Source organism: Mustela nivalis (genome assembly GCF_964662115.1).
Source record: "Mustela nivalis genome assembly, chromosome: 14".
Classification (NCBI taxonomy): Eukaryota; Metazoa; Chordata; class Mammalia; order Carnivora; family Mustelidae; genus Mustela; species Mustela nivalis.
The window spans coordinates 25,034,642-25,058,575 of NC_139033.1; the positions used below are offsets into that span (position 1 = coordinate 25,034,642).

General features: G+C 38.3%; 1 protein-coding gene across 5 annotated transcripts in view; it reads left to right on the plus strand.

The window, feature by feature from the left end:
- Positions 1-149: 149 nt before the first annotated feature.
- The window catches only part of NETO1 (neuropilin and tolloid like 1), a 124,490-nt gene continuing 100,705 nt past the window's right edge, over positions 150-23,934 (plus strand). For all 5 annotated transcript variants that reach the window (XR_014302808.1, XM_082699069.1, XM_082699066.1 and 2 more), the window contains exons 1-4: positions 150-234; positions 2,169-2,222; positions 2,456-2,593; positions 8,740-8,988. Coding sequence is in view for 4 of the 5 variants with exons in the window: in XM_082699069.1 (XP_082555195.1) it covers positions 207-234; positions 2,169-2,222; positions 2,456-2,593; positions 8,740-8,988 (469 nt within the window). In the remaining variant the exon portion in view is untranslated. The remainder of the gene's footprint in view (positions 235-2,168; positions 2,223-2,455; positions 2,594-8,739; positions 8,989-23,934) is intronic.

Genomic DNA, 23,934 nt, shown 5'->3' on the forward strand with positions numbered 1-23,934 from the left:
GCGAGCCAGGGGCGGAGGACGCCAGAATTCGGATCTTGCTGCTGTGTGGGCTCGGATCGCTCTTGCCCCGCGCTCTCTCCCCCCTACATTTGGTTCTTGGTTTGCACATTTAATCCCCCCGACTCCGTCCTCTCCCCACCACTGGAAGTCTTCCCGGCTCTAAATGGAAGTAGTGGAGCTCGGAGCCTCTGGTGTAACGAACAGACATGATCTATGGACGCAGTTTGTTTCACAGTGAGTACCTTTCCCGCCGCGCGGGTCCACTTGCGGTCCCTCCGCGGTCCCTCCTCCCTCGTGGCCGAACGCGCAGGGGGAAGCCTCGCCGCCGCGCTCCAGCCGGGCCCCGCAGTGCCCGCGGTTCCGGGCACCTGTAAACTTTCTGGGCTGCAGTCGAGGCGTGGGGGCGGCGCCCGGTCCGGGGTCTCTGGGGCTCAGGAGCCGCGGGGGACAGCATCCCTTCGGTCTGCACGGACGTCCTGGGGGCGGAGGCGAGCACGTGCGGGAGCGCCTGGGAGCGGGCCCGGCGAGGGCGCAGGTGGAAAGGAGGAGAGCGCGGGGCCGGCGGTCTGGGGGCTGCGGGGAAGGGCCCTGTTCCGGGGGCTTCCGCGGGCGCCTAGTTTCCCTCCAGGAGGGAGTTTAGGGCGCACCTGAACGCAACGCTCGTGGGGAGGGCGCGGGCCAACCTCAACTCTGTGGCCCGAAGACCTTTAGTGTTGCGTTGTGGGTGTGCGGGAGCGCATGCGGTTGAGAGGAAAATGGCTTCAGAAGTCATCAAGTCAAAGGCAGTGTAAGAGAATGTGCGGTGGAAATTCCACATTAAAAAGCTAGGATTCCAGTGTTAATCCTGTGCCACGCAGTTAAAAGACCGGCTTTGTGGATGTGTTAGTCATAGTACTTGTTCCACCGTGTGATTCCATCAAAACAGGAGAAGCAGAGTAAAGACAACACCGCGAGTACGTCCTGGTATTGATGGCCGTGCACCTGTGTGTTTGTGTGTGTCTAGAATCCCGGCAAATTACAATAAGATTTCTTTTTTCTGTTTAGACACAGACGACAACAGTTAATGTTTTGATCTAAGCGAATGATCAGGCAGGATTAGGAAGTAATTTAACTGGTACTCTCTCAAATGCCAGTATAAAAGCCCAGGTTCTCTTCCTGGAATAACCTAAAAGCATAAATCTGTAAGCTCCTGCCTTGAGCTTCGGTTGAGGAAATCATCGCAAATTATACCTTCCCTTTCCCAAGTTAATTTTAAGTGGAAATGTGATTATATACCCAATGGAAGTTAGAGCTTTTAGGGAATAGGCAACAAAATAAATATCAGAGATAAAGCAGAAGAGGAAAAAACCAGTAATTATGAAGACTAGATTGTTTCATTACTCTTCTAGTTTCAGGTTCTATAAACATGGTGTGTAAATCAAGGTACAAAAGTCAAGCAGAAGTTTGGGTTGCAATGGTCTTTGCGGATTCACTCTTGTTAGAGATCGGGGTCTTTTTTTGATACTGAAAAACTGGCTCAGTAAAATGCTCATTTCTGGGTAATACTGAATATTAAGTCAAGGTTAAGGTTAGGAGAAATTAACTGCATAGCTTAGGAAGTGGTGAGGACAGGGGTTACTTGGTTGGTATAGTACTTTTTCATAAGAAACATTTTTGTAAAACTGCTTAATGCCCTCAATCCACATTTATCTGTTTTCTCCTGTTCTCCTCCCCACCTACCATAGGATTTGCCCTAGTATTTATTTTCTCAAATACATCAACACTGGCAGTGCCTTGGGGTCAGTCACAGAGCCCTTCCTCACTGTTTGCCTTTTCTGCCTTTAGTTTGGTTCACAAAGCCATTCCCTGTGGGCAGTTGGAAACAATACAGATCCTGAAATCCTACTGGAATGTGCTTGAGTAAATTACAGCATTGCCTCTGAAGTCTTGAGGTTCACATTTGCAGCTTTTGGGAATCATTCATCCTTAACTTGCATTCCTTCCTGAAGGGATTTCTAAATTTTCCTGATTTGTACATTTTTAACCAGTTTTGGCACCTTCTGAGTTAACAGAATGGTTAACAATAATACATTGAATCTGCTTTGATATTATCTTTATGTTGTTATAGAATGTGATCATTTCGGTGTATATTAATATGATCTCTTTCTAATTTTTCTTTTCTGTTTCAGTTGTAGCAAGTTTAATCATCTTCCATTTGTCTGGGGCAACCAAGAAAGGAACAGGTGTGTTTCTTTGGGAAAATGCAGTGGAAGACCTCTAATTATTTACATTTTCCTATTTTCCCCATATTCTTAATATCCCAGAATATCTGAACATTTTATAGTGTGTATAATTGATTGATTTTGACTAAGACGACATTTCAAAATTAATTTACTAATGGATATTATAAGAATGTCCTCTCTATTTTTAGTCTTATAGAAAATTGGATGATGGTACTTGTTTTTATTTTTTACAGAAAAGCAAGCCACCTCAGAAACTCAGAAGTCAGTGCAGTGTGGAACTTGGACAAAACATGCAGAGGGAGGTATCTTTACCTCTCCCAACTACCCCAGCAAGTACCCTCCTGACAGAGAGTGCATCTACATCATAGAAGGTAAGGGGTGAGACAGCCAGGGCTGGAGAGAGCTCCAAGCCAAACCTGGTCATCACTATGATTTTGATAGATGATATGCGTATATATTAAAGTATTGGTTTTGGAGACCATACACAGAAATATCTCTTAGTGAATCAAATAACTAAAATTTGGGATCAAACTAATTACTGAAATTATTAGCAATGGATTTTGAGTAAGTAAATTCGACAAATAAAAGCAGTTTATTTTGCAGTTAAGAGTTGATTAATTAATTAATTAAGTTAATTAATTGGAATGGACACATAGTTGGGGTAATATTACCTAATGTATAACAATTTTAGAGACTAGTATTTTATTGGTTACCAGTTAGTAGAAAAGCCTATACATTTGTTATTTTTCTTTAATAATATAAAGTACAAAAATAGATATTAATGTCAAAAATCAATCTATAATCATGTTTCCAAATAGTCTGAATGATAGTTGCCTTAATTTATGTTAACAAGTGGCATTATCATCCTTTAATGCCAAAGTCAGAATTCCAAATTATGATGCTTCTTTTCATCATTTTCTTTTCTAAGTCAAAAGATAAATAGTTCTGAGAAAGAGATTCATTTCCCTTTGAATGTTTCCAATTTCCATTATCCTTGTAGATAGCACTAGATTAAGTAACAGCTTTCTAAAATGAATGACCATTTCATCTACTGATGAAGATTTCAATATTATAAGTGTTAATACCTAAAAGCCCCAAACCTGCAACCCTTCTCCTTACCTCACACACATAGACAGATTGGGCCATCTTGATGAAAAAGACAGTGTATACTCAGTGTTGATATCTAAATGAGGGGCATGTTCATTTGGTAGATCTTGGAAAGGAAAAGGCTTTCTGTTTAACTGATTTCAAGAATTCCTGTTTAGCAATGATTCTTTTTTTCTTTTTATAACTTTTAAGCTAAGGATATTACTTCTCTCCTTTCTGTGTTTGAGGGTGAACTTTTAGCAAAGATATACTGCACTATAAGAAGGAGGAAAAAAAGCATAAGCTCTGATAATAAAAAGAGAAAACAGAAATCTGAGCTCTGCAGTTTTATTCCTCATGTGATTGATAGAAAAAGAAATTGAAATATGGAAATTCTGGGTTAAACTTAGTTGTTCTCTTCACCAAGTTAATGTTATCTATCTATTATATATATATCTGTATGTATATGCATAAAACATTCAAAGAACTTAACGTATATTAAAACATTTAAACTAGGTGGTAGGTACTTTTCGTTGTCCTTATTTTATGACAAGGGAACAGACACAGGGAGGTTAAATGTCTTGCTTAAACTCACCTGATCTGTGTTTTGAAGCAACAGTATTTTTAAACTTAGAACTATTAAAAAGAATAAAATCAATTAGTTCTCTCTTTTGAAGGATTAATTCAGAAGCAGATCTTTGTATATTAATTGTGCTTCCATGTTTATTGTTATTTAGAATTGAAAAGCATCACTAGCATTTTATTCTCACATCATGCACATATCTACATTTATTCCTAGTTATGTCAAGGACTAAACATAAAGTTGAGACATCAGTAGAACTTCCTGTTACTATTAATCATACTTCTGCACTCTTTTTGAAATACTTCATACTAGCCATGGTTTTCTTCCATACATTTATTTAACCAAGATTTATTGAACAAATTACTAAGGAATAGCCACTCTTCTAGGTACAGTTTAGAGAGCTTTTAATAAAACAACCATGGTACTTGCCTATGGAACTTAAAATGTGGTCTGGGGACTACGCCCCATTCAGTAAACAGTCTAAAAGGACCCCCAAATTAGCAGTGTTTGGAGCAGAGAGAAGAGGAGCCTACGAGAAGGAGATGCTTTCACTCAGTTTTTAAAAACTTCAGGAAGGTAATTCTCTGTTCAGAATGGCCTGTGTAAAAGCTCAAGATATGGTGTGATCTGGACCCAGGGGTAGCTTCTGCATGGTGTGAGGACAGGGAGAAGCAAGGAAGCTCAAGAGGTCAACCATCTCAGATAAAGGAGAACTGGTATTCCGACTGGTCCAGCTGTGAAAGTTTGAACTTGGTATCATAGACGATGGGGTGCCACTGAAATAATTAAAGTGGAAAAATAATAAGCTGATATTTTGGGGAGGTGACAGAAGGAAAAGTAGTAGGCAGAGACTATTGTGAAGGACCACATAAGCCATAGCTCTTATGAGTAAGGTCTAGTATAGTAAGAGCCTGAACAACACTAACAACATTGGCTGTGGGTCAGAGGGAGAGATAAGAGGTCTTTAGGAAACTGAGTCACAAGTGCCTGGATGTAGGCAGGAGAGATAGGAAATCCCGACATGATTCTTGGTGACATATAGATGGAATTTCTTTTTTTTTTTTTTTAAGATTTTATTTATGTATTTGACAGACAGAGATTACAAGTAGGCAGAGAGGCAGGCAGAGAGAGAGGAGGGGAAGCAGGCTCCCCGCTGAGCAGAGAGCTCCACGTGGGGCTCGATCCCAGGACCCTGGGATCACAACTGGAGCGGAAGGCAGAGGCTTTAACCCACTGAGCCACCCAGGTGCCCCCTATAGATGGAATTTCCATGCCAGGTAAAGAATATGGGTAGAGAAATAGGGTTTAAAGGAAAAATAATGAATTCCGCTTTGGTGTTTATAGAGACGTCGTGTAAAGAAATTGGATATGTGAGTCTTTAGCTCACTGGAGAGCTCTGGGCTGAAAATAGATATTTATAGGTTATAAATATGAATTGTTGTTGAGGCTCTTGGTATGAATAAAATTATCCAGAGAGAGTATTTGGAGCACTATTTTATAAATCTTTCAAAAAATACAGATCCCTGGGTCTGTCCCCAAGAAGTCTGGTTTAATTTGTCTTTGATGGAGCTGCAGGCATCATTATACTGTAATATATACATCCATTGGGATGCCAGTGGTACCCAGAACTCTGGTCTAGAAATAGTGGAAAGAAGACATAAAATGGGTTTCTGCAAAACAGTAGGTAAGGGATGGGAGAGTAAGGAGAAGGTAACAGGGACTGTGAAGGACGAACCACAGGGGTGGACTAGAGATCAGGTAAAAGATGCCCCAGCACATACTGGAGGTGGCATTTCAGCAGGAAGGGAGTAGCCAAAATGCCAACTATTACAGCAAAGACAAGTAAGGTAACAGCAAACACATCTATTGCATGAGGCCACTGAGAAGCTGATGGTAACTTTAGGACGTGTGCACTCATTGCCCCAGTGGAGGTGGGAACTGACTCACTGCGGGGGGAGGTGTGGGGGGTGGGTGTTGATGGACCCACTGTAGGAAGGCAGTCACTTTCTTTGTCTTTTCGTCTTTTCTGCTTTCAGGGGTGCAAATTGTCATGTTTAATTCTGAAAAGAATAGCCTCTTCTGTAGAAAAAGGTGAATGTAAAATCTAAGAATGGTCTAAATCATTGGTCAAGTTTCTTGAGGTAGGACAGGTTCTGATGAACAGTGGAGGTCACAGAAAGGGAGATCCCTTTCATGGCTTCAGGTTGTCCTAAAACTCCTTCGAAGAGGGGGAAATGTTCTGTATCTATGTGCAGTTTTCAGGTGAAAGTACTCAGGTCGTCAGTGTACCCATGGACAAGTTAGGAGGGTAAGACCTCTCATAAAGGAACGTTAGAATCAGATACCAGATGACTTAGAGAAAGTGTGAAAGGCAGCTGTGAATTGAGAGATTCGAAGGGAAGGAAAACGTTAAGTGTAAGGAGCTGAACCTTGAGAGCTCCCAATGCTGTCCAGGTACTATAATCACTTGTTTTGAATTACAACAACCACATGGCATGTTCACTTATAAAACCCTATTTTATTGCCTTTGAAAATTCAGTTAGTGGAATTCTGTATGTGAGTGTGTGTCGTTAACTTCAACATGCTGACCAAAAGAAGATGAGCTGTCCATAAGTGTGGACTGCCCAAGGCCATGGTGATAGTTTGTGTTGTAAAGGAACATTGGGAGGTTTGTTCATCCATGCTGGGCAGCAGTGAAGCATTCACTTTGTTTTGTTTGTTCATTCACTTAAGCAACAGTGAAAATGAAGGTATGCATTGATGAGTTCACGTTTGATGGCCGTGCCTTTCCTAATAGGGAGAACTAGATGGATGGATGCTGCTTCCTAGAGTTTTAAGTGAATTAGCACAGTTGTTCTCAATGCTTTATTGATCCCTAGGCATACGTTATTTATAACTGAAAGAAATATCCTACATTCTCCAGTAGCTTATTTCCTTATAAAACTTATCATACTGGCTTGCCGATGAGCAGATAAACAGGCACACGCTATAAGATGCTAATGCATACAAATGGTATACTGAATTCTACTACATCAGTAGGTCCAGTTTCTTGAGCCTTTGCCTTTTTGTTGTTGGACAAATAATCTCAAGGGGGAAAAAACAAAAACAAAAACAAACAAACAAACAAAAACACATGGTTTTCCAAGTAATTTCTTAGGATACTTTCCAATTTACAGATATTTTTTAAAAAATTATTGAAACTTCATCAAATCTATCAATATGGTAAATACTACAGTTGTTGACCTTTGTGAATATACTGTAGTGGTAGGTAAAACCATCCCTGGTTTTTCTTGAAGAGTAATGAATGTTTCTTTTACAATGTTCAAAGAGTTACAAACATTTTTAGAGATTAAAAATATTCCCTCAAATAGTCTTGTCACATGCATTGACCTTAAACCAAATGAGCTTCGATTATTCTGTATATCTCTAATTTCCAATTCATCATGTATCTCAATTCCCTCTAAAATTTTGACATCCAGGCATTCAAGGCTTTTGTTTTAAAGCCATCAAGGGTGATATTCAATACACATTTAAGAACTGGTGTGGTGTGGACAGCAGTCATTCAGAATGATTACTGACCACATGGGGAGCAGGCCGTGCTGTACCGGGTCATAACTTATCAGTTTCTGGAGGGTGTTGGTCCCTGAGGAGGGTCACATGGCAGGAGAGCACTCAAAGGACTCAAGGCAACAGCTGTTTACTAACTAGGATAAATGTGTACAGATATTTCCACAACTGTTATGGCTATTCTGGGGTATCCCGGCTGAATACCAGTCTGGAGTGCCAGGATTTTGAGCTGTTTTGGACAGGACAAGGGAGAAATGGCAGGACGCTAGTAAGTGCATCCAATGTGGAGGTCTGTAGAGCTGCGAGCCCTCTGAGGCTCTTCCTGATGCTGTACAGAGCTCTAAAACACATTTATGATAACCTCATTTACTATTCACCCAACAGAGACTTTTTTCTTTCTTTTTTTTTTTTTTTTTTGAGAAATACTCAATGACAAGTACTATGCTGAGTGCTGAATTAAGAAGGTGAATACATTTTTCCTTAGTGAGTAGATTCAGATGGGTGGTTCTTGTAAACAAGGTTTTCCTGCATAAACAGGAGTCAGCAAATTGGAGGTAGATACTCCAGAAAGTGCTAAAATACATGAAAGCCCAAAAGAGCACATTGCATTAGAAAACAGTGTTTCTGCAGTGGCCAGAACTTAGGCTGTGTTTGGAGTAGGTAGACCCTGGAAGTCTGAGTAGTAGGAGACCCTCAAGGGTCCTGCAGTGTCAAGTGCATTGATCACTTTTCTGTAGCTGATTGAGATTTGCTAAGTTTAAACCTGAGGGTGACGTGGTGAGATTTGTGTACTAGAAAAATTCTTCTTAATACCCTTGTATATGCACTTGGGTCTAATCAAGACATCTGACTGGGAGTCTACGGATGTTTGGGTAACTCTATGCTTAACAACTCGTAAGTGGCTTTTGATCTTAAAACTGGACACCTAAGAAGATATGAAGATATGAGCAAAGTGACAGAAAGATGTCTTTCTACTTTCTAAACCTGACTTTAGTGGTCTTCCACAAAAAATTCTGTGATTTATGAGGTCTGTGTTAGACATTGAAACAGTCATTTTATATCTGAATAATCTTCTGTGCAACATCACCAGCTTTAAGGAGCATCCCCGAGACATTCTTGTGGAAATGTTAGAATGCTCTGTATTACAGACTTGCTTTGCTCTTCTATGCACGTCATACTCAAAGTTTGATAGATGTACAGGTACAACCTGAAGTAGAATTACAAATATCTACCTAAAGATTGAAAAATGGCCTTCTAGACATAGTCTTTCCTTTTTTTCAGCTGCCCCAAGACAGTGCATTGAACTCTACTTTGATGAAAAGTACTCTATTGAACCGTCTTGGGAGTGCAAATTTGATCACATTGAAGTTCGGGATGGACCTTTTGGATTTTCTCCAATAATTGGACGCTTTTGTGGACAACAAAATCCACCTGTAATAAAATCCAGTGGAAGATTTCTATGGATTAAATTTTTTGCTGATGGAGAGCTGGAATCTATGGGATTTTCAGCTCGATACAATTTCACACCTGGTAAGTGAGGGTTTGGTTTATTTTCCTATGTTTTTTCTTCCTTAGTTGTCTGTTGTCATAGTAGAAGAACTTTTCTAAGACAAGTTATTATTTTCTCAAGTAAGTGTCTAACTCTATTTAAAAACACATCTATAGTGCTTTCTCTTTTCATTTCATAAATTCTGAAAGCAAAATAAATTTTCCTTTAGCCTCCATTAGAGGTGAGTGTAATGACTCAGGGGTCTTCATGATCATCAGGAGTACAGTTAATTAAATGGACTTCCATTATGCTGAAATGTGTAATTTGAGAGGCGATCTGTAATAAAGAAACTAATTACAGTATACATTGAATCCCTATAAACTTGAAAAGGCAATTGTAGTATTCTAAAATGTATCCATCAAAATGATCTTTGGAGAACTTGAATAAAATATTCTTTTGTTCTGGAAATTATGATTTTTAAAGCAAACTGGATCTTACTATAAAGCAGTCTAATTCCTTTTTAGAAATGCAAATTCCTGAGAGTTCTGATGAAAGCAAAACTGAGACCCATAGCAGCCAAATATTCATTTGCAAAGTCTACAGACATTATTTGTCATTACACAATTATGCTTTCTATGTCAATTTTCCTTTTAACTTGCTAATATTAAAAAAAGGGTCCATGATGTCGACTGGCTCACTTGATGATGAGTTGCCGTTTGTTGCAATAAAAATTGGTTATCACATTTTTAAATTGCAACATCAGGCTGAAGCGATTTGAAATTTGATGAAGTGAAGTCATTTTTTTTAATGGAAAGATGACTCAACTTTACATAAACCATGTTATTTATACGTAATTACATATTTTTCCAGTCTGTATATATTGCTTTACTAAGGTTATAATTAAAGACAGGAGATGAAATTGTAGGATATGTAAAATTTGTTGAAGTTTCTATTACATGTTATGGAGGTAATGTAAGAGCAGGGCGTATCTGCTCAGTTCAAGCACAGAAATTAAAAAAAATAATAATATAAGATTAATGAGGACTTTGGTTACAATATCATGGTTTACATTAAATAAGTCATATATTAATCTATCATACGTATTAACTTTAAACATTAGGAATGTTTTCACAGTATCACTAAGAGGTATTGTGATTTTAATTATGTTTTGTTAATATTGGATTTTTTGCAGAAGGCATGGTTATTTCATATTGGTGATTAAACTAACATGATGTATTCTGAAAAACTGCAAGCATTGAGATTACTTTATTAGTTGCTAGAGTTATACACGGAAATGTGTTTTTTTTTTTTCTTGACTGATAATTTTGAGTATAACCATGACCTAAAGATAGTTCTAGACCTTTATAAGTTATGTCTTCACCCTGAGATTGGAAATCATGGGGATAATGTCTAGGATTTAAAATTGAGGTTGCATAAAGTTGTAGGGTCAATTTTACCAACATAAGCCTTGCTGTCCACGTTTCTAGCTCTGCCAGAGAGAACATAAATGTTGGAGCTCAGTGTGGTCTCTCAAGGTTTGAAAAAGCCACTCTGGTCCCTGTTCTTTGCGCCTTGTTTCTTTAGAGTCACTTTACTCTATCTGTATATGAAAGGAGATCTTATTGCCAGGAACTACTGAATCAGAAGGAAACGTGAGGAGATGATGGCATGAAACTGAGGATGAGTTATGGATTGAGTGAGGATCCTGTTTCCATTTAGATAAACTAGAGTAAAGTAAGGGCATGGGGAGGTGTAGGCTTGGCGTACAGAGGAAGAGGACGACCATAAAAGAGAGACTTGTAAAACTTCCATGACTGGGACATCGATGTTCCATGGCTCAAGGCCATTGCCTGAGTGGCACAATCATCTACAGCTCATTTCATAAAGAGGCAGGACTGAGGAAGCCAATTAGTTAATGAAAGAGGAAGGGGGCAGGGATTAGTAATAATTCAGACAGCATTTAGGGAATAGGGAGCCAGGCAGGCTTCAGTTTAATTTGGGCTTAATTTTGATATGGGAGTGTGCTTCAGGTGGTGATTTGGGGAAATTGAAAAGGTAGAGTTCGTGAAGTCAACTTCATGATTTAAATTACGAGTCACTGTTGCTGTCACCAGATGCTGTCACTAGGTGTGGTCAGAGTGGACCCCACGTTGGAGGGGGAGGCCCCCTGCCCACCAGGTCACTTCCAGAGCTAGACCCCACTGTGGTTCTGAGGAACACTAGTTTTGGAATACATCTGGCTTCAACACTGGCTCTCTTATTTCTTGCTTGCTGTAAACTGTGGACATGATCCTTAATGTTCTATGCCTCATATTTTAATTTATAAAATAAGGATGGTATTGATCACCACATTGGAGTGTTTGAAGATTGCGTGTTTGCCAACCAATGCCTGTCTATGGATTTTTCACTTCATATGAGATCTCAGCTCTTGGTTGCTATTATTTTTGTTAATTTGATCACGTGTTCTTTAAGAACAGAGGGGCCTTGTTGTAGTTTATTGGGAGAACAAGTGTCTCAGAGACTTTAAATTACAACCGCTCTCGCTCTGATTTGGGTGGCAGATGTGCAAAACGGGTGCCTGTAAGATGTCACCTTTCCCTGTTCCCTGTTTGTTTGAATGGGTCCAGGCCTCTGTGTGGGGTTGTAGTTATTCGTGTTGGACGCCATAAAATATCTCAAAGCAGAGACAACAGTGGGAAGGCCAGTTGGTCTTTACTATATTTGTGAGCTTCCTCTAGTCTGAAACCTGGATCTTCACTGATAGTCTCAGAAACTTGAAGTCAGCATACAGAGAACATACCCACTTATAAGAATGAATGACATCAACCAAGCCAAAAAGACTGAATATGCTTATAGACTTGTATGCATGCATCAATACACACAAACATGCACACATATATACACACATGTAAACCCACAGGCACTTTCAGTAAGAATTCTTGGAATCACACGGCTCAGCTTTCCTTGTAAGGAAACATACGTGCCTGGGTATCCGGTTTATAATGAGATTCATGGTGGGTGTGCAATCTAAATATTAAAGCTTAATTACAGGAATGCCTGTTGACTAGCACACGGCTAAGTTTCGTGATGGCCCATCTCTGTGGCACTGGACCAGTTTTTCAAGGGTGCTCTTATGTCTCAGATTGCTATGGGTCAATTCCTCTGTCCTGTTCTCTGCTTTCATCCTGCCTGACCGGGACACTAATTCGGGTCAACTCTTGTCTCAAAATTTGTTTCTATTTCTTAATACCTGAGTCTCTTTGGCTTTTCTTCCTACACAACTTTAAAAAACAGCCTTTTCATTCTGGGCACCTGCGTTCCGGGGCAATGGTGAGTGGGAGCTAGGGAACTGGAGGTCCTGTGTGGACGTGCAGGATAGGAGAGCAGAGCCAGAAAAGACGCCATGGAAGCACTCTTAAAGGGGTAGCTCCTTTCTCTCCTGTCACACTGGACTGGTCCTCACTTTTTATTTCACGGATTCTGCTTATCTTTGCACACTGTCAGTGCCTGGGCCCACAGTGCGCCAGTGAATCACCCAGGGCTGTAGTCAGGCACGTGTAAGAATTGTGAGGTTGAGCAGGACTCAGCGGTTGGCGGGGTCTTGCCTTGGAATCTGCAGAAGCAAAGGACAAGGGTGGGGTCTGAAGAGGGACCAGGGGACCCAGAGGCCTGGTGGGAGGCCCCAGGGTGATCTGTAAGGGAACCTCTCTTCTTTCTTTGTAGACACAGTTGTGTTGTGAGCGCTCCTCAACAATGTGCTCCCGCTTCAGAGAAGAGGGATGAATTCAGAATCACTGAAAATGTTAAATGTTACATGATGGACAATTTGGGAGCCCACAGTTAATGAGAAAACATAAGAAAGTGCTCATTGTAGTAAAAATGATACTGTTTTCTCATCTTCATAGGACTTTTTTTAATCTTTTTTTTTCAAGATTGTATTTATTTATTTGACAGACAGAGATCACAAGTAGGCGGAAAGGCAGGCAAAATAAAAGGGGAAGCATGCTCCCTGCTGAGCAGAGAGCCTGATGTGGGGCTCGATCCCAGGACCTTGAGACCGTGACCTGAGCCGAAGACAGAGGCTTTAACCCACTGAGCCACCCAGCACCCCCCAACCATTTTTTATCTTAAAAAAAGTGAGGGCGCGTACTGCATGGAGCACTGGGCATTATATGTAAATGATGAATCTTGGAACACTGCATCAAAAACCAATGATGTATTGTATGGCAATTAAGATAACACAATAAGGGCGCCTGGGTGGCTCAGTGGGTTAAGCCGCTGCCTTCAGCTCAGGTCATGATCTCAGAGTCCTGGGATTGAGTCCCGCATCGGGCTCTCTGCTGAGAGCCTGCTTCCCTCTCTCTCTCTCTCTGCCTGCCTCTCCATCTACTTGTGATTTCTCTCTGTCAAATAAATAAATAAAATCTTTTAAAAAAAAAAAAGATAACACAATAAAAAATAAACAAAAAATAAAAGAAAATAGGCTAGCTCGAAATAATAAAAACAAACAATGTAAACAAAAAGAAGGAAATATTTAAATCAAATATATAGCAGAAAAATGGTCAACAGTCGCCCTAGCTAGGTAGGGGTTGGTGGAGAAGGAGGAGGAATTGAAGGGACGCAGATGGGGACACGGTGACAAGGTATGAGCGTTATCAGTGATACTTTCATGTTTGAAAGGGATACTACATTTTTGGTGTGGCTTATGTAAATAGAAGTCTTTAAGATTAAAAAAATCAAAAAAGAGAAATACTTTAGTCAGTAATCTTTAATCGAATTTTGGAGCAGAAGAATACCATTTGTCTACAATCCACATCTTATTTTTTACTCAAACTGAGAATGCTTTTCAAATTGAAAATAATCCTCCCCTACAGCCAGATCCCTATATGCCTCAATTTTCTTTACCACTGGAAAATATAAATGAAGGAGAAAACATGTAACATCTGCTGTGCCCCCAGTCCAGTGGCATTACGAGGGGCTTTATTCAATATTAAGGAAGACAAACATCTAGGATGCTCTACTCTTGAGGAAAGTAATCCTTTCAGTCTCTTTAGGAACAAGTCTCTTTTGTTAGCCTTGTGCTTTTTTTCCTAGTAGAGGCATTTTCTGCTTATCACCCACATATAATGTTTATGATCTTCCTTTTTCGATGATTTCTTTTTCTGAATTAGTTTTATGAAACAATGTTATATATACACTAGTAGAGAAATTCAACTTAAGGGTTGTGCCTCAAAATACCAAACAGGTGAGGCAGAGTCAGGTGTCCCCATGCATGTGAGTGGCGTTGTTAAATATATTGAGATTATTATGATACTTTGTACTTAAACAGCACCTTTCATCTGAGAGCTCAAAGTGTTTCAGGAACCTTCTGCCCAATTCTTAGCTTCCTCTTAGACTCCAAGCTGATTGACATCAAAGGCAATGGAAATGATACACCACATGTGATTTAAATCGAGTGTTTTAAAAAGATTTCTATGCATATTGAATGAAATGTATTATTTAGGTAAAATATTGTCATGGACTCGAAGCTGTTTTAATTATCCCACACAGTGCTTTTCTTCTTTGTATTTGAAATGTGAGTGCATGTGCGAGTATTCACCCTATCGAAAGTTCCTACACTTGCTTCTCTTCATAATCAGAGTTGTGATACCTGCTCTGGTAGGAAAGATAAAAAAATGCATACATCTATTTACCTGTATCATTTTTTAACAACTAAAATTTAATTTGAACTTTACTCTAAAAAATGAAAGAGTAAAGGGTTTTAAAAGCTAAAATTGAAAGGACTTTGTTTACTTTGTTTTTCACATATAAATAAAAAATTGAATGACTTTAGATCAGATAGCATTGTGTTGCCTTTCTATTATCTTTGCATGTAGACCCCAAATGGTCTAACTTCAGCCCAGCAAAGGCTGTCAGATAGAAAACGTATGAAATAACATCACATTTCCTCTTTTTTTTTTTAATATAATTGAGGTACAACAACATTGCATTGGTTTCAGATCTACAACATAATGATTTGATATTTGTATACACTGGAAAATGTTTACAATGAGTCTAGTTTCCCCATCACCATATAAAGTTATAAATAATATGCAATACATTAACTGGAGTCACTATGCCATACATTATACCCCCATGACTGATTTTTTAATAACTGGAAGTTTGTACCTCTTGATCCGCTTCTCCAGTTTCACTCCTGCCCCCCAGTTCCCTTGATCTGGCTACCACTAAACTGTTCTTCATCTATGACTTGGGTTTTATTTTGTTTGTTCCATTGTTTTGTTTTTTGGACTCCACACATACGTGAAATCATACAACGCTTGTCTTCCTAAGGCTGATTTGCTTCACATAGCATAGTGCCCTTAGGAGCCATCCATATTGTCACAAATGGTAAGATTCCATTTTTTCTATGGCTGAGTAGAATTCCATTGTGTGTGTGCATGTGAATTAGCCCTTTGTATTACATATAATATATATACACATGTATACATAGACACATTATATATCATCTTCATCCATCATTCACTGATGGATACTTAGGTTATTTCCATATCTTGGCTTTTGTAGACAAGGCTGCAATGAACATAGAGGTGCATCTGTTTTCAAATTAGTGGCTTGTTTCTTTGAATAAATACCCAGAGTGGAATTGCTAGATCATATGATAGCTTTATTTTTAATTTTTTAAGGAACTTCCATCCTGTTTTCCACAGTGACTCCATCAATTTATATTCCTACCAACAGTGCATAAGGGGGGTCCCTTTCCTATGCGTTCTTGCCAGCAGTTGTTATTTCTTGTCTTTGTGGTGATAGCTATTCTTGGAGATGTCAGCAGATATCTCTTTGTGGTTTTGATTTGCATTTCCCCCTGATGGGGAGATGTTGAACATCTTTTCATGTGCCTGGTGGCCATTTACAGGTCTTCTTTGGAAAAATGTCTGTGCAGAACCTCTTCCCATTTAGAAAATCAGATTGTTTTTTGTTATTGAGTTATATGATTTCTTTACGTATTTTGTTGTTGGTTTACTTTACCATGCAGAAGCTTTTTAGTGTGATATACTTCCATTTATTTTTCCACTTGTTGCCGTTGCCTTTAGAGTCCGAGCCAAAAGAAATATTGCCAAGAACGATGTCAAGGAGCTTACTACCTATGTTTTATTCTATGAAGTTGTGTGATTTCTGGTTATATATTCAAGTCTTTAATCCATTTTGAATTAATTTTTGGATATGGTGTGAGGTAGTGGTCCGGTTGCATTCTTTTCTGTGTGGCTGTTTAGTTTTCCCAACACCATTTATTGAAGACACTGTCTTTTCCCCATTATATTCTTGCCTCTGTCATAACTTAGTTGACTATATATGCATAAATTTATTTCTGGGCTCTCTGTTCCGTTTGACTGCTGCCAGTGCTGTGCTGTTTTGATTATAGTTTTGATTTGTAGTTTGAAATTAAGGAGAATGATACCTTCAACTTTGTTTTTATTTCTCAATATTTCTTTGGCATTTAGGAATGTGGTTCATATGAATTTTTGGATTATTCATTCTATTTCTGTGAAAAATGTTATATTTCTGTGAAAATGCCAATGAGATTTTGATATAGAATGCATTGAATCTATAGGTTACTCTGGACAATATGGATATTTTAACAATATAAATTATGACAGTCTATGAGCACAGAATGTCTTTCCATTATTTGTGTCTTCTGCAATTTCTTTCACCAATGTTTTGAGATTTTCAGTATAGGACTTTCACCTCCTTGGATAGATTAATTCCCAGACTTTTTTTTTTTTTCCTTTGAAGCAATTGTAAATGGGGTTGTTTTCGTAATTTAAGGATTTTCTTGATTATTAATCTGATTGCTGTTCATGTGTAAAAAGACAACAGATTTTTACTATTGATTTGCATTCATTTAATAGTTTTTTGGTGGAGTCTTTTGTATTTTCTGTATTTAGAATTATGTTGTCCTCCAGTAGTGACAGTTTCACTTCTTCCTTTCTAATTTGGAAGCCTTTTATTTCTTTTTCTTGCTCCGGCTAAGACTTCCAACACTCTGTCGAATAAAAATGGCAAGAGTGGGCATTCTTGTCTTGTTCCTAATCTTAGAGGAAAAGCTTCTGGCTTTTCACTGTAAAGTAGGATGTCATCTCCACATCTATAGCCACAGGTGGTGTTTATTATGTTAATGGACATTCCCTCTATACCTGCTTTGTTGAGAATTTTTATCATACATGGATGTTGAATTTTATCAAATGTTTTTAACGCGTCTATTTGAAATGATCCTATAATTTTTATCCTTCATTTTGTTAATGCAGGATGTTATGTTGATTGATTTGTGGACGTTGAACCATACTTACATCCCTGGAAAAAATCTCAGTCGATCCTGGTGTATATTGATCATTTTTATTGAATTCAATTTGCTAATATTTTGTTGAGGATTTTTGTTATCTGTGTTCATCAGGGATAACGATTTTACTTTTCAATCTTCCTTTCCTTCCTTCCCTCCCTACCTCCCTCCTGCTCTCTCTCTCTCTCTCTCTCTCTCTCCATTCCTTCCTTCCTTCCTTCTTTCCTTCCTTCCTTCTTTTTCTGTCTTTCCTTTTGTGGTGTCCTTGTCTGGTTTTGATTTCAGGGCAATGCTGGCCCCGTAAAATGAGTTTGAAGCATTTCTCCTCTTTAATTTTTTGGAAGAGCTTTAGAAGGATAGCTATTAAAATCTTTGAATGTGTGTTAGAATTCACCAGTGAAGCCATCTGGTCTTGTATTTTCTCCATTGAGAGGTTGTTGATTACTGGTTCCATCTCTTTGCTAACAATTGGTCTATACAGATTTTCTACTTTTGATTCAATCTTGGAAGACTGTATATTTCTAGGAATTTGTCCATTTCTCCTAGGTTGTCCAATTTGTTGGTGTGTGATTGTTCATGGTAGTCTTATGATCTTTTGTATTCCTTTGGTCACTTACAACTTCCCCTCTTTCATTTCAGATTTTATTTATATGAGCCCTCACTCTTTTTCTTTGTGAGTATAGATAAAGGTTTATCAGTTCTGTTAATCTTTAAAAAAACAGCTCTTTGAAACCAGCTCTTTCCTCTTTTTAGTCTTTCTTTGTTTCCACTCTAATTTTATTATTTTCTTTCTTCTGCTAACTTTGGGCTTTATTTGTTCCTCTTTTTCTAGTTTCTTAAGTGAAAATTTACATTGTTTGAGGTTTTTTCCTTCTTTCTTGAGATAAGCACCTGAGCTCTTCCAAACTGCTTTTGCTGTATCCCATTGCTTTTGGTATGCTATATTTTCACTTTCATTTGTCTCAAGGTACTCTTTTATTTCTTTTTTGATTTATTCATTGACCCATTAGTTGTTTGCAGCATGTTGTTTAATCGCCACATATTTGTGATTTTTCCAGTTTTCTTTTTTTTTTTAATTGATTTTCAGTTTCATACATTTTTGGTAAGAATGGATGCTTGACATTTTTAATCTTCTTAAATTTATTGAGACATATTTTGTAGTTTCTCTCTATTCCTTTCTTCTTCTCTCACTTTATTCTGTTTTAGTTTGATGTCTTTTGTGTGATGTTTAGATTCCATTCTTAGTATTTTTATGTATCTATAGTTTTTTGCTTTGTAGTTACCATGAAGTTTATGTATCAGTTCAAATATACCAATCTATTTTAGGTTAGTAGCAACATAAAGTTTTGTTTTTGGTTGTCTTTATCTTTTTCCTTAAGATTTTATTTATTTATTTTAGAGTGAGAGAGAGTAAACAGTGGGTGGGTAGAGCTTAGAGGGAGAGGGAGGAGCATAATCTCCAGCTGACTCTGCTGAGTGCAGAGTCCTACTCAGGGCTTGAACCCAGGACCTTGAGATTGTGACCTGAGCCCACATCAAGAGTTAGCCACTTAACCGACTGATCCACCTAGGTGCTCTACAAGTTAAATTTGAATATATTCTAAAACTCTATGTATATACCCTCCTCTATGTTTTTTGTTTTCGATTTCACCTGTTACACCTTTTCATTTTGTATATCCCTTAACTAATTATTTTAGTTATGGTTATTTTTACTACATTTGTCTTTTAATCTTTCTGTTAGCTTTATAAGTAGTTTCTTCACTTTACTATATATTTACTTTTACCAGACAGACTTTTACTTTCATATGTTTTCTTGCTACTAATTAGTGCTAATTTTTTTTTTCAGCTTAAAGAAGTTCCTTTAACATTTCTTATAAGGCCAGTTTAGTGGTGGTGAACTCTTTTAGTTTTTAAGGAAAACATACTTCTCCTTCAATTATGAATGATAATCTTGCTGGATGGAGTATTCATGGTTAGAAGTTTTGTGGTTTTTTGTTTGTTTTGTTTTGTTTTTTTTCTTTCAATACTTTGACTATTTCATGGCATTCTCTTCTGGCCTGCAAAGTTTCTGCTGAACAATCTGCTGATAGTTTTCTGGACATTTCCTTGTATGTAACAAGTCGTTTTTCTTTTGCTGTTCTTAAAATTCTCTCTTATCTTTAACTTTTGACATCTAACTATAATGAATCATGATGTGGCTATCTTTGAGATTATTTTATTTGGAATTCTCTGGGATTTCTGGACCTGGGTTTCTGTTTCTTACAACCTATCGGATCTCCTGGATAGAAACCCCATTGATTTTTAAAGCCAGACGTTTGAGAGGCTCATCTCTCCAGTACAGGTCCCAAGAGTTGGGATTCCTGATGTAGGGCTCAGACTTCTCCTTCCTCACTGATACATTCCATATCTGTGACACTCTTCCCTCTTCACCTGCTTGGTGGAATCTATCTCTGCTTCTTCAGACTTCTCAATATCCTTTGTTGTAGAAAAATGTTCATCTAGTTTTCAGGTCTTTTTCAGAGAAAATTGTTATATATGTAACTGCTGATTTGATGTTTCCATGGAAGAGGGGAGTTCAGGGTTTTCAGATGCCACCATCTTGACCCACTCTTTTTTTTTTTTTTAATGGGGGCTTATGTTTTAAGGAATAATAAAATTAAAAACTTGAGAGTCACAGCAGGGACAAAATTGAGTGTGTAATGGATACCAACATGTTCCTGTGAGGGCAGTTTTATCTATCCCCTACTCTCATCCACCCAACACATCCCTTGGTTCATCTGAGCTGTACAATATAGGGCTTAGGGGGAGGGATGAGGAATAAAGAGAGAGACAAAATGCTATTTGGTCTTGGTGGGTGTTCAGGAGAGAAGTAGAGAGTGGGAGAGAGGATTTCCAGGATTAGCTGCCATCTGTGCAGAGAATACTAAAGGCAATAACAAAAGAGAAGGAAGATTTTTAAGAAGTTTCCCGTACAGAAAGAATGCCTCCTTCAACTTGTTTCCTGGAGAGGCATAGAAAAGTGTTTTAAGTTGTCTATATTTATTTAGCGGTTAATTGCTGGCACACAAGATTAATTATGGTACATCTGGGCTCGACCACATGGAGACTCGGGCATATTTCTGCTGTAGATGTGTATTTTCTTTAGATATGAAAGAGAGCTTGGAGTTCACCTCATTCAGCCTTTTCATTTTAAGGATGAAGATACCAAAGCTATAGATAAAATCTGCTGCCCAGGTTTAGGACTCTGTGTAGAAGTTAAGTTACTGCTCGTTTATCGGTTACACAACCATAGTGCTGATACACCTTCTTCAAAGGGTAGAGATTATGACTTTAATTACATCACGTATTGCAAGCACATTTAGTACAGTTATATTAAGAAGTTTAATTAACTGGTGCATGAATTTAAAATTTTATCTTTTTCATGTTGTCTGAAATGTCTTTTAATTCAAGATGGCCGAAGAGACAATGATCTGTGTCCTCTCCCTCTACCTATGATATTATAAAACTCTGCCCTTTCAACCTATCTGAGCCTGAAGTATGTGATTCATTCCCTGTTCTCAAACATCTGCTATGATGGACATGGCCAGTTGCTTCTAGTCTCTAGCACCATTCTTTACTTCAAGGTTGCTGTGGACAGCTGTGTACCCTAAGGACACTCAGTTGAAGGAGAAGGAAGGGCTGATCCCATTTACATTCAGATGCCCTGGTGCAGAGCTATATCCTGAAATCAATACTGCTTACTAATTTGCACAAACGTGTATTACGGACTAGCTGAGGCCATGCCTCAATCAGTCATAATAACATCACCTCTGTACCCAATCACACAGTAGTCCCAGCATCAAAGGACCAGCGTCCACCCTTCATTTAGATAGTCTTAATGAGAAATTGTATCATTTAAGCAAGAGGAACATCTAAAAAAAAAAACAAACAAAAGAAAGAAATAATGCTTATGTTCTGTCTTCATTTTGCATTGTCATTTTTTTTGTTTTGTTTTGTTTTTTCTGGATGTCTGGAGTCACTAAGCTTCTTGGTAAAATAATAAAAAAAACCTCTATCATTTCTTTTATCACTGCATATTCTAGAAGAATGTGTTTCAAATTATAAACATCTGATGTACTTTGCCTCAGATAATATTACCTAACTATAATTTTTTAAAACACTTCCTCTGTAACAATTTGCATATAGTTTGAGACTTAATGTTATTTTATTTATATGCATAAAATCAAGGAATTATCAGGAAAGCAACCCACAGTGTTATTTTCTTGACCAAAAGTGTTTCCTTATTTTAGCATTTGTATGCCATTATAGCTATTTGAATATAGTTCATACGACTATTCTTAAAGTGAATGCAGAGAATAGCAATTTCCACTAGGCTGTATTTGCTACTACATTTGTTCAACACATGTACTGTGGAGATGTCGTATATACCTGATATATGTGCTGTATATCAACATTGTAGAAATATAGTATATGCAAGATTTCATCCTCCATACAATGAGTTTATACTTTATAAGATAACAAAAATCAGAGAGACTGTACTAAACAGAGCAATGCCCCTCCCTACACTTCCCAAAAAGAAAAAAAAAAAGATATTTATGACCAAATCCCTGGAATCTGTGAATATATTTGGTTAATGGCAAGGGGAATTTAGATAATAGATTAAATCAAGGGTGCTACTCAGGGTGCTACTGTGAACACTAAAGTTCTTCAGTGTGGAAGAGGAAGGCTGAAAAGTCAATGTCAGAACGATGTGATACAAGCAAGAATCGAATGCCATTTCTGCTCCTAAAGTTGGAAGAAAGGACCATGAGCCAAGGAATGTGGGGAGCCCCTAGAAACTGGAAAAGCCAAGGCATGGATTTTTCCCTAGAGCCTGAAGAAAGGAAAAGAAAATAAATAACCTTGCCATCACCTTGATGTAACCCAGCGAAACCCATTTCAGATTTCTGACATTAAGAACTGTAATATAATACATCTGTGTTGTTTAAATCATCTAAGTTTATAGTAATTTGTTCCATCAGTGATAGAAACTGATACAGATTTTCCTACCTGCAAATAGAATGCTGCTGTAAAAACTCATCTAAAAATGTGGATATGGTTTTTGCAGTTGGGCAGTGGGCAAAAGGTAGAAGAATTTTGCTGAGAAGCATGATGGAAAGAGCCTATGTTACCTTAAACAGACTGTTAATAGATACATTGATATTAACAACTTTGCCAATAAGGAATCACAAGGAAGTGAGGAGCGCTGCTGGAAACATATAGGCCTTCAAGAATACATGTGTCATCATAAACAAACTGCTGGTGGAAATGTGAATGTGGAAGGTGCCAATTTTGGGGACTCAGAAGGAATTGAGGGACACGGATTTGGAAACAGGAGGAAAAGGATTCTTTGTTCTCTTGAGTCAGAAAGCTTAGCAGAATTGTGTCGTGGAATTATATGGAAAGCAGAACTTTTAAGCAATGAACGTGGGTATTTCACTGAGGAGATTTCCAAGCAAAGTGTGGAAGGTTCAGCCTGGTCTCTCCTTAATGCTTTAGGGAGGCACAAGAGGGAAGAGACAGATTGAAGAAATAACTTTTAAACCAAAAGTAATTGAGGCTTAATGACTTGTTAGATTACAAACGATTCTCAAATTAAGAGATTTACTGCCTATTGAAATTTAGGGAGCTTGGGATGGGGTTGGAAAAACATGCTCTAGAGACAAAAATGAAGGTTTTCTCATTGGACAACCTTTTGCTAATCCTATGGAAAGATAGAAACATCAAAATATTCAGTCTCACAAAAGGCTCTTTCAAATGATTAAGTGTGTGACTCATAAATCTCTTCAGTCATCTCAGCAGAAGCCAAAAATAGAGATGGGATTATCTAGAAAAGACCTGTGGAGGAGACTCTTGGCTAATAGAGTGAATCTCGTGATAGACACAGGAGACTCAGGAGGTTGCTGGGAATGTTGTTATATCAGCAGAAACATTGCCATCTTGAACTGAAGGAGACAGGATGAAATAGAAGAAAATGGTTAAGACCCCCAAATATCTACAGGCGAGAAACTTGCGATAAAACTTCTCAGCTGCAGACATGTTCTACCTTTTATGAAAAAGGAAGGCTGATTCAGAGGAGCAACCCCAGGCCCAGAGGATGAGGCTTTGAGCCCCAAGGTAGAGCTAAGAATCACAGAGGATTATTTCCAGGCTTTGAAACTAAGGGGAATTTTCCAGGTGGATTTCATAGTTACTTGGGACTGTCAGAATTCTTTTTCTTTCCACTTTTTTCTCTTTTAAGGAGAAATCTATGTAAATGTTACCCTATGCCTTCCTCACCATTGTGTTTTTGGAGCAGGAAAGATGTTTCTTGGGTTAACGTTCCACAGATAGAGAGAACTTGTGCTACAGGATTATATCCAGTGCCTGATCTCTACCTGACTTAAATGACACAGATGTTGAGCTGATGGGATTTGGACTTTGGGTTGATGCTGTAATGGGTTGAGACTTTTGGGTACCTTGGGATGGAATGAATGTATTTTGCATGTGGGATGGACTTGAATCTTGATGGGCCACAGGTTAGACCATGGCAGGAAGAATAATCGCCCAAAAAGATGGGCCATTTTCCTACATCCAGAAATCTTGAATCTGGCTATATGTTCTTCTACAT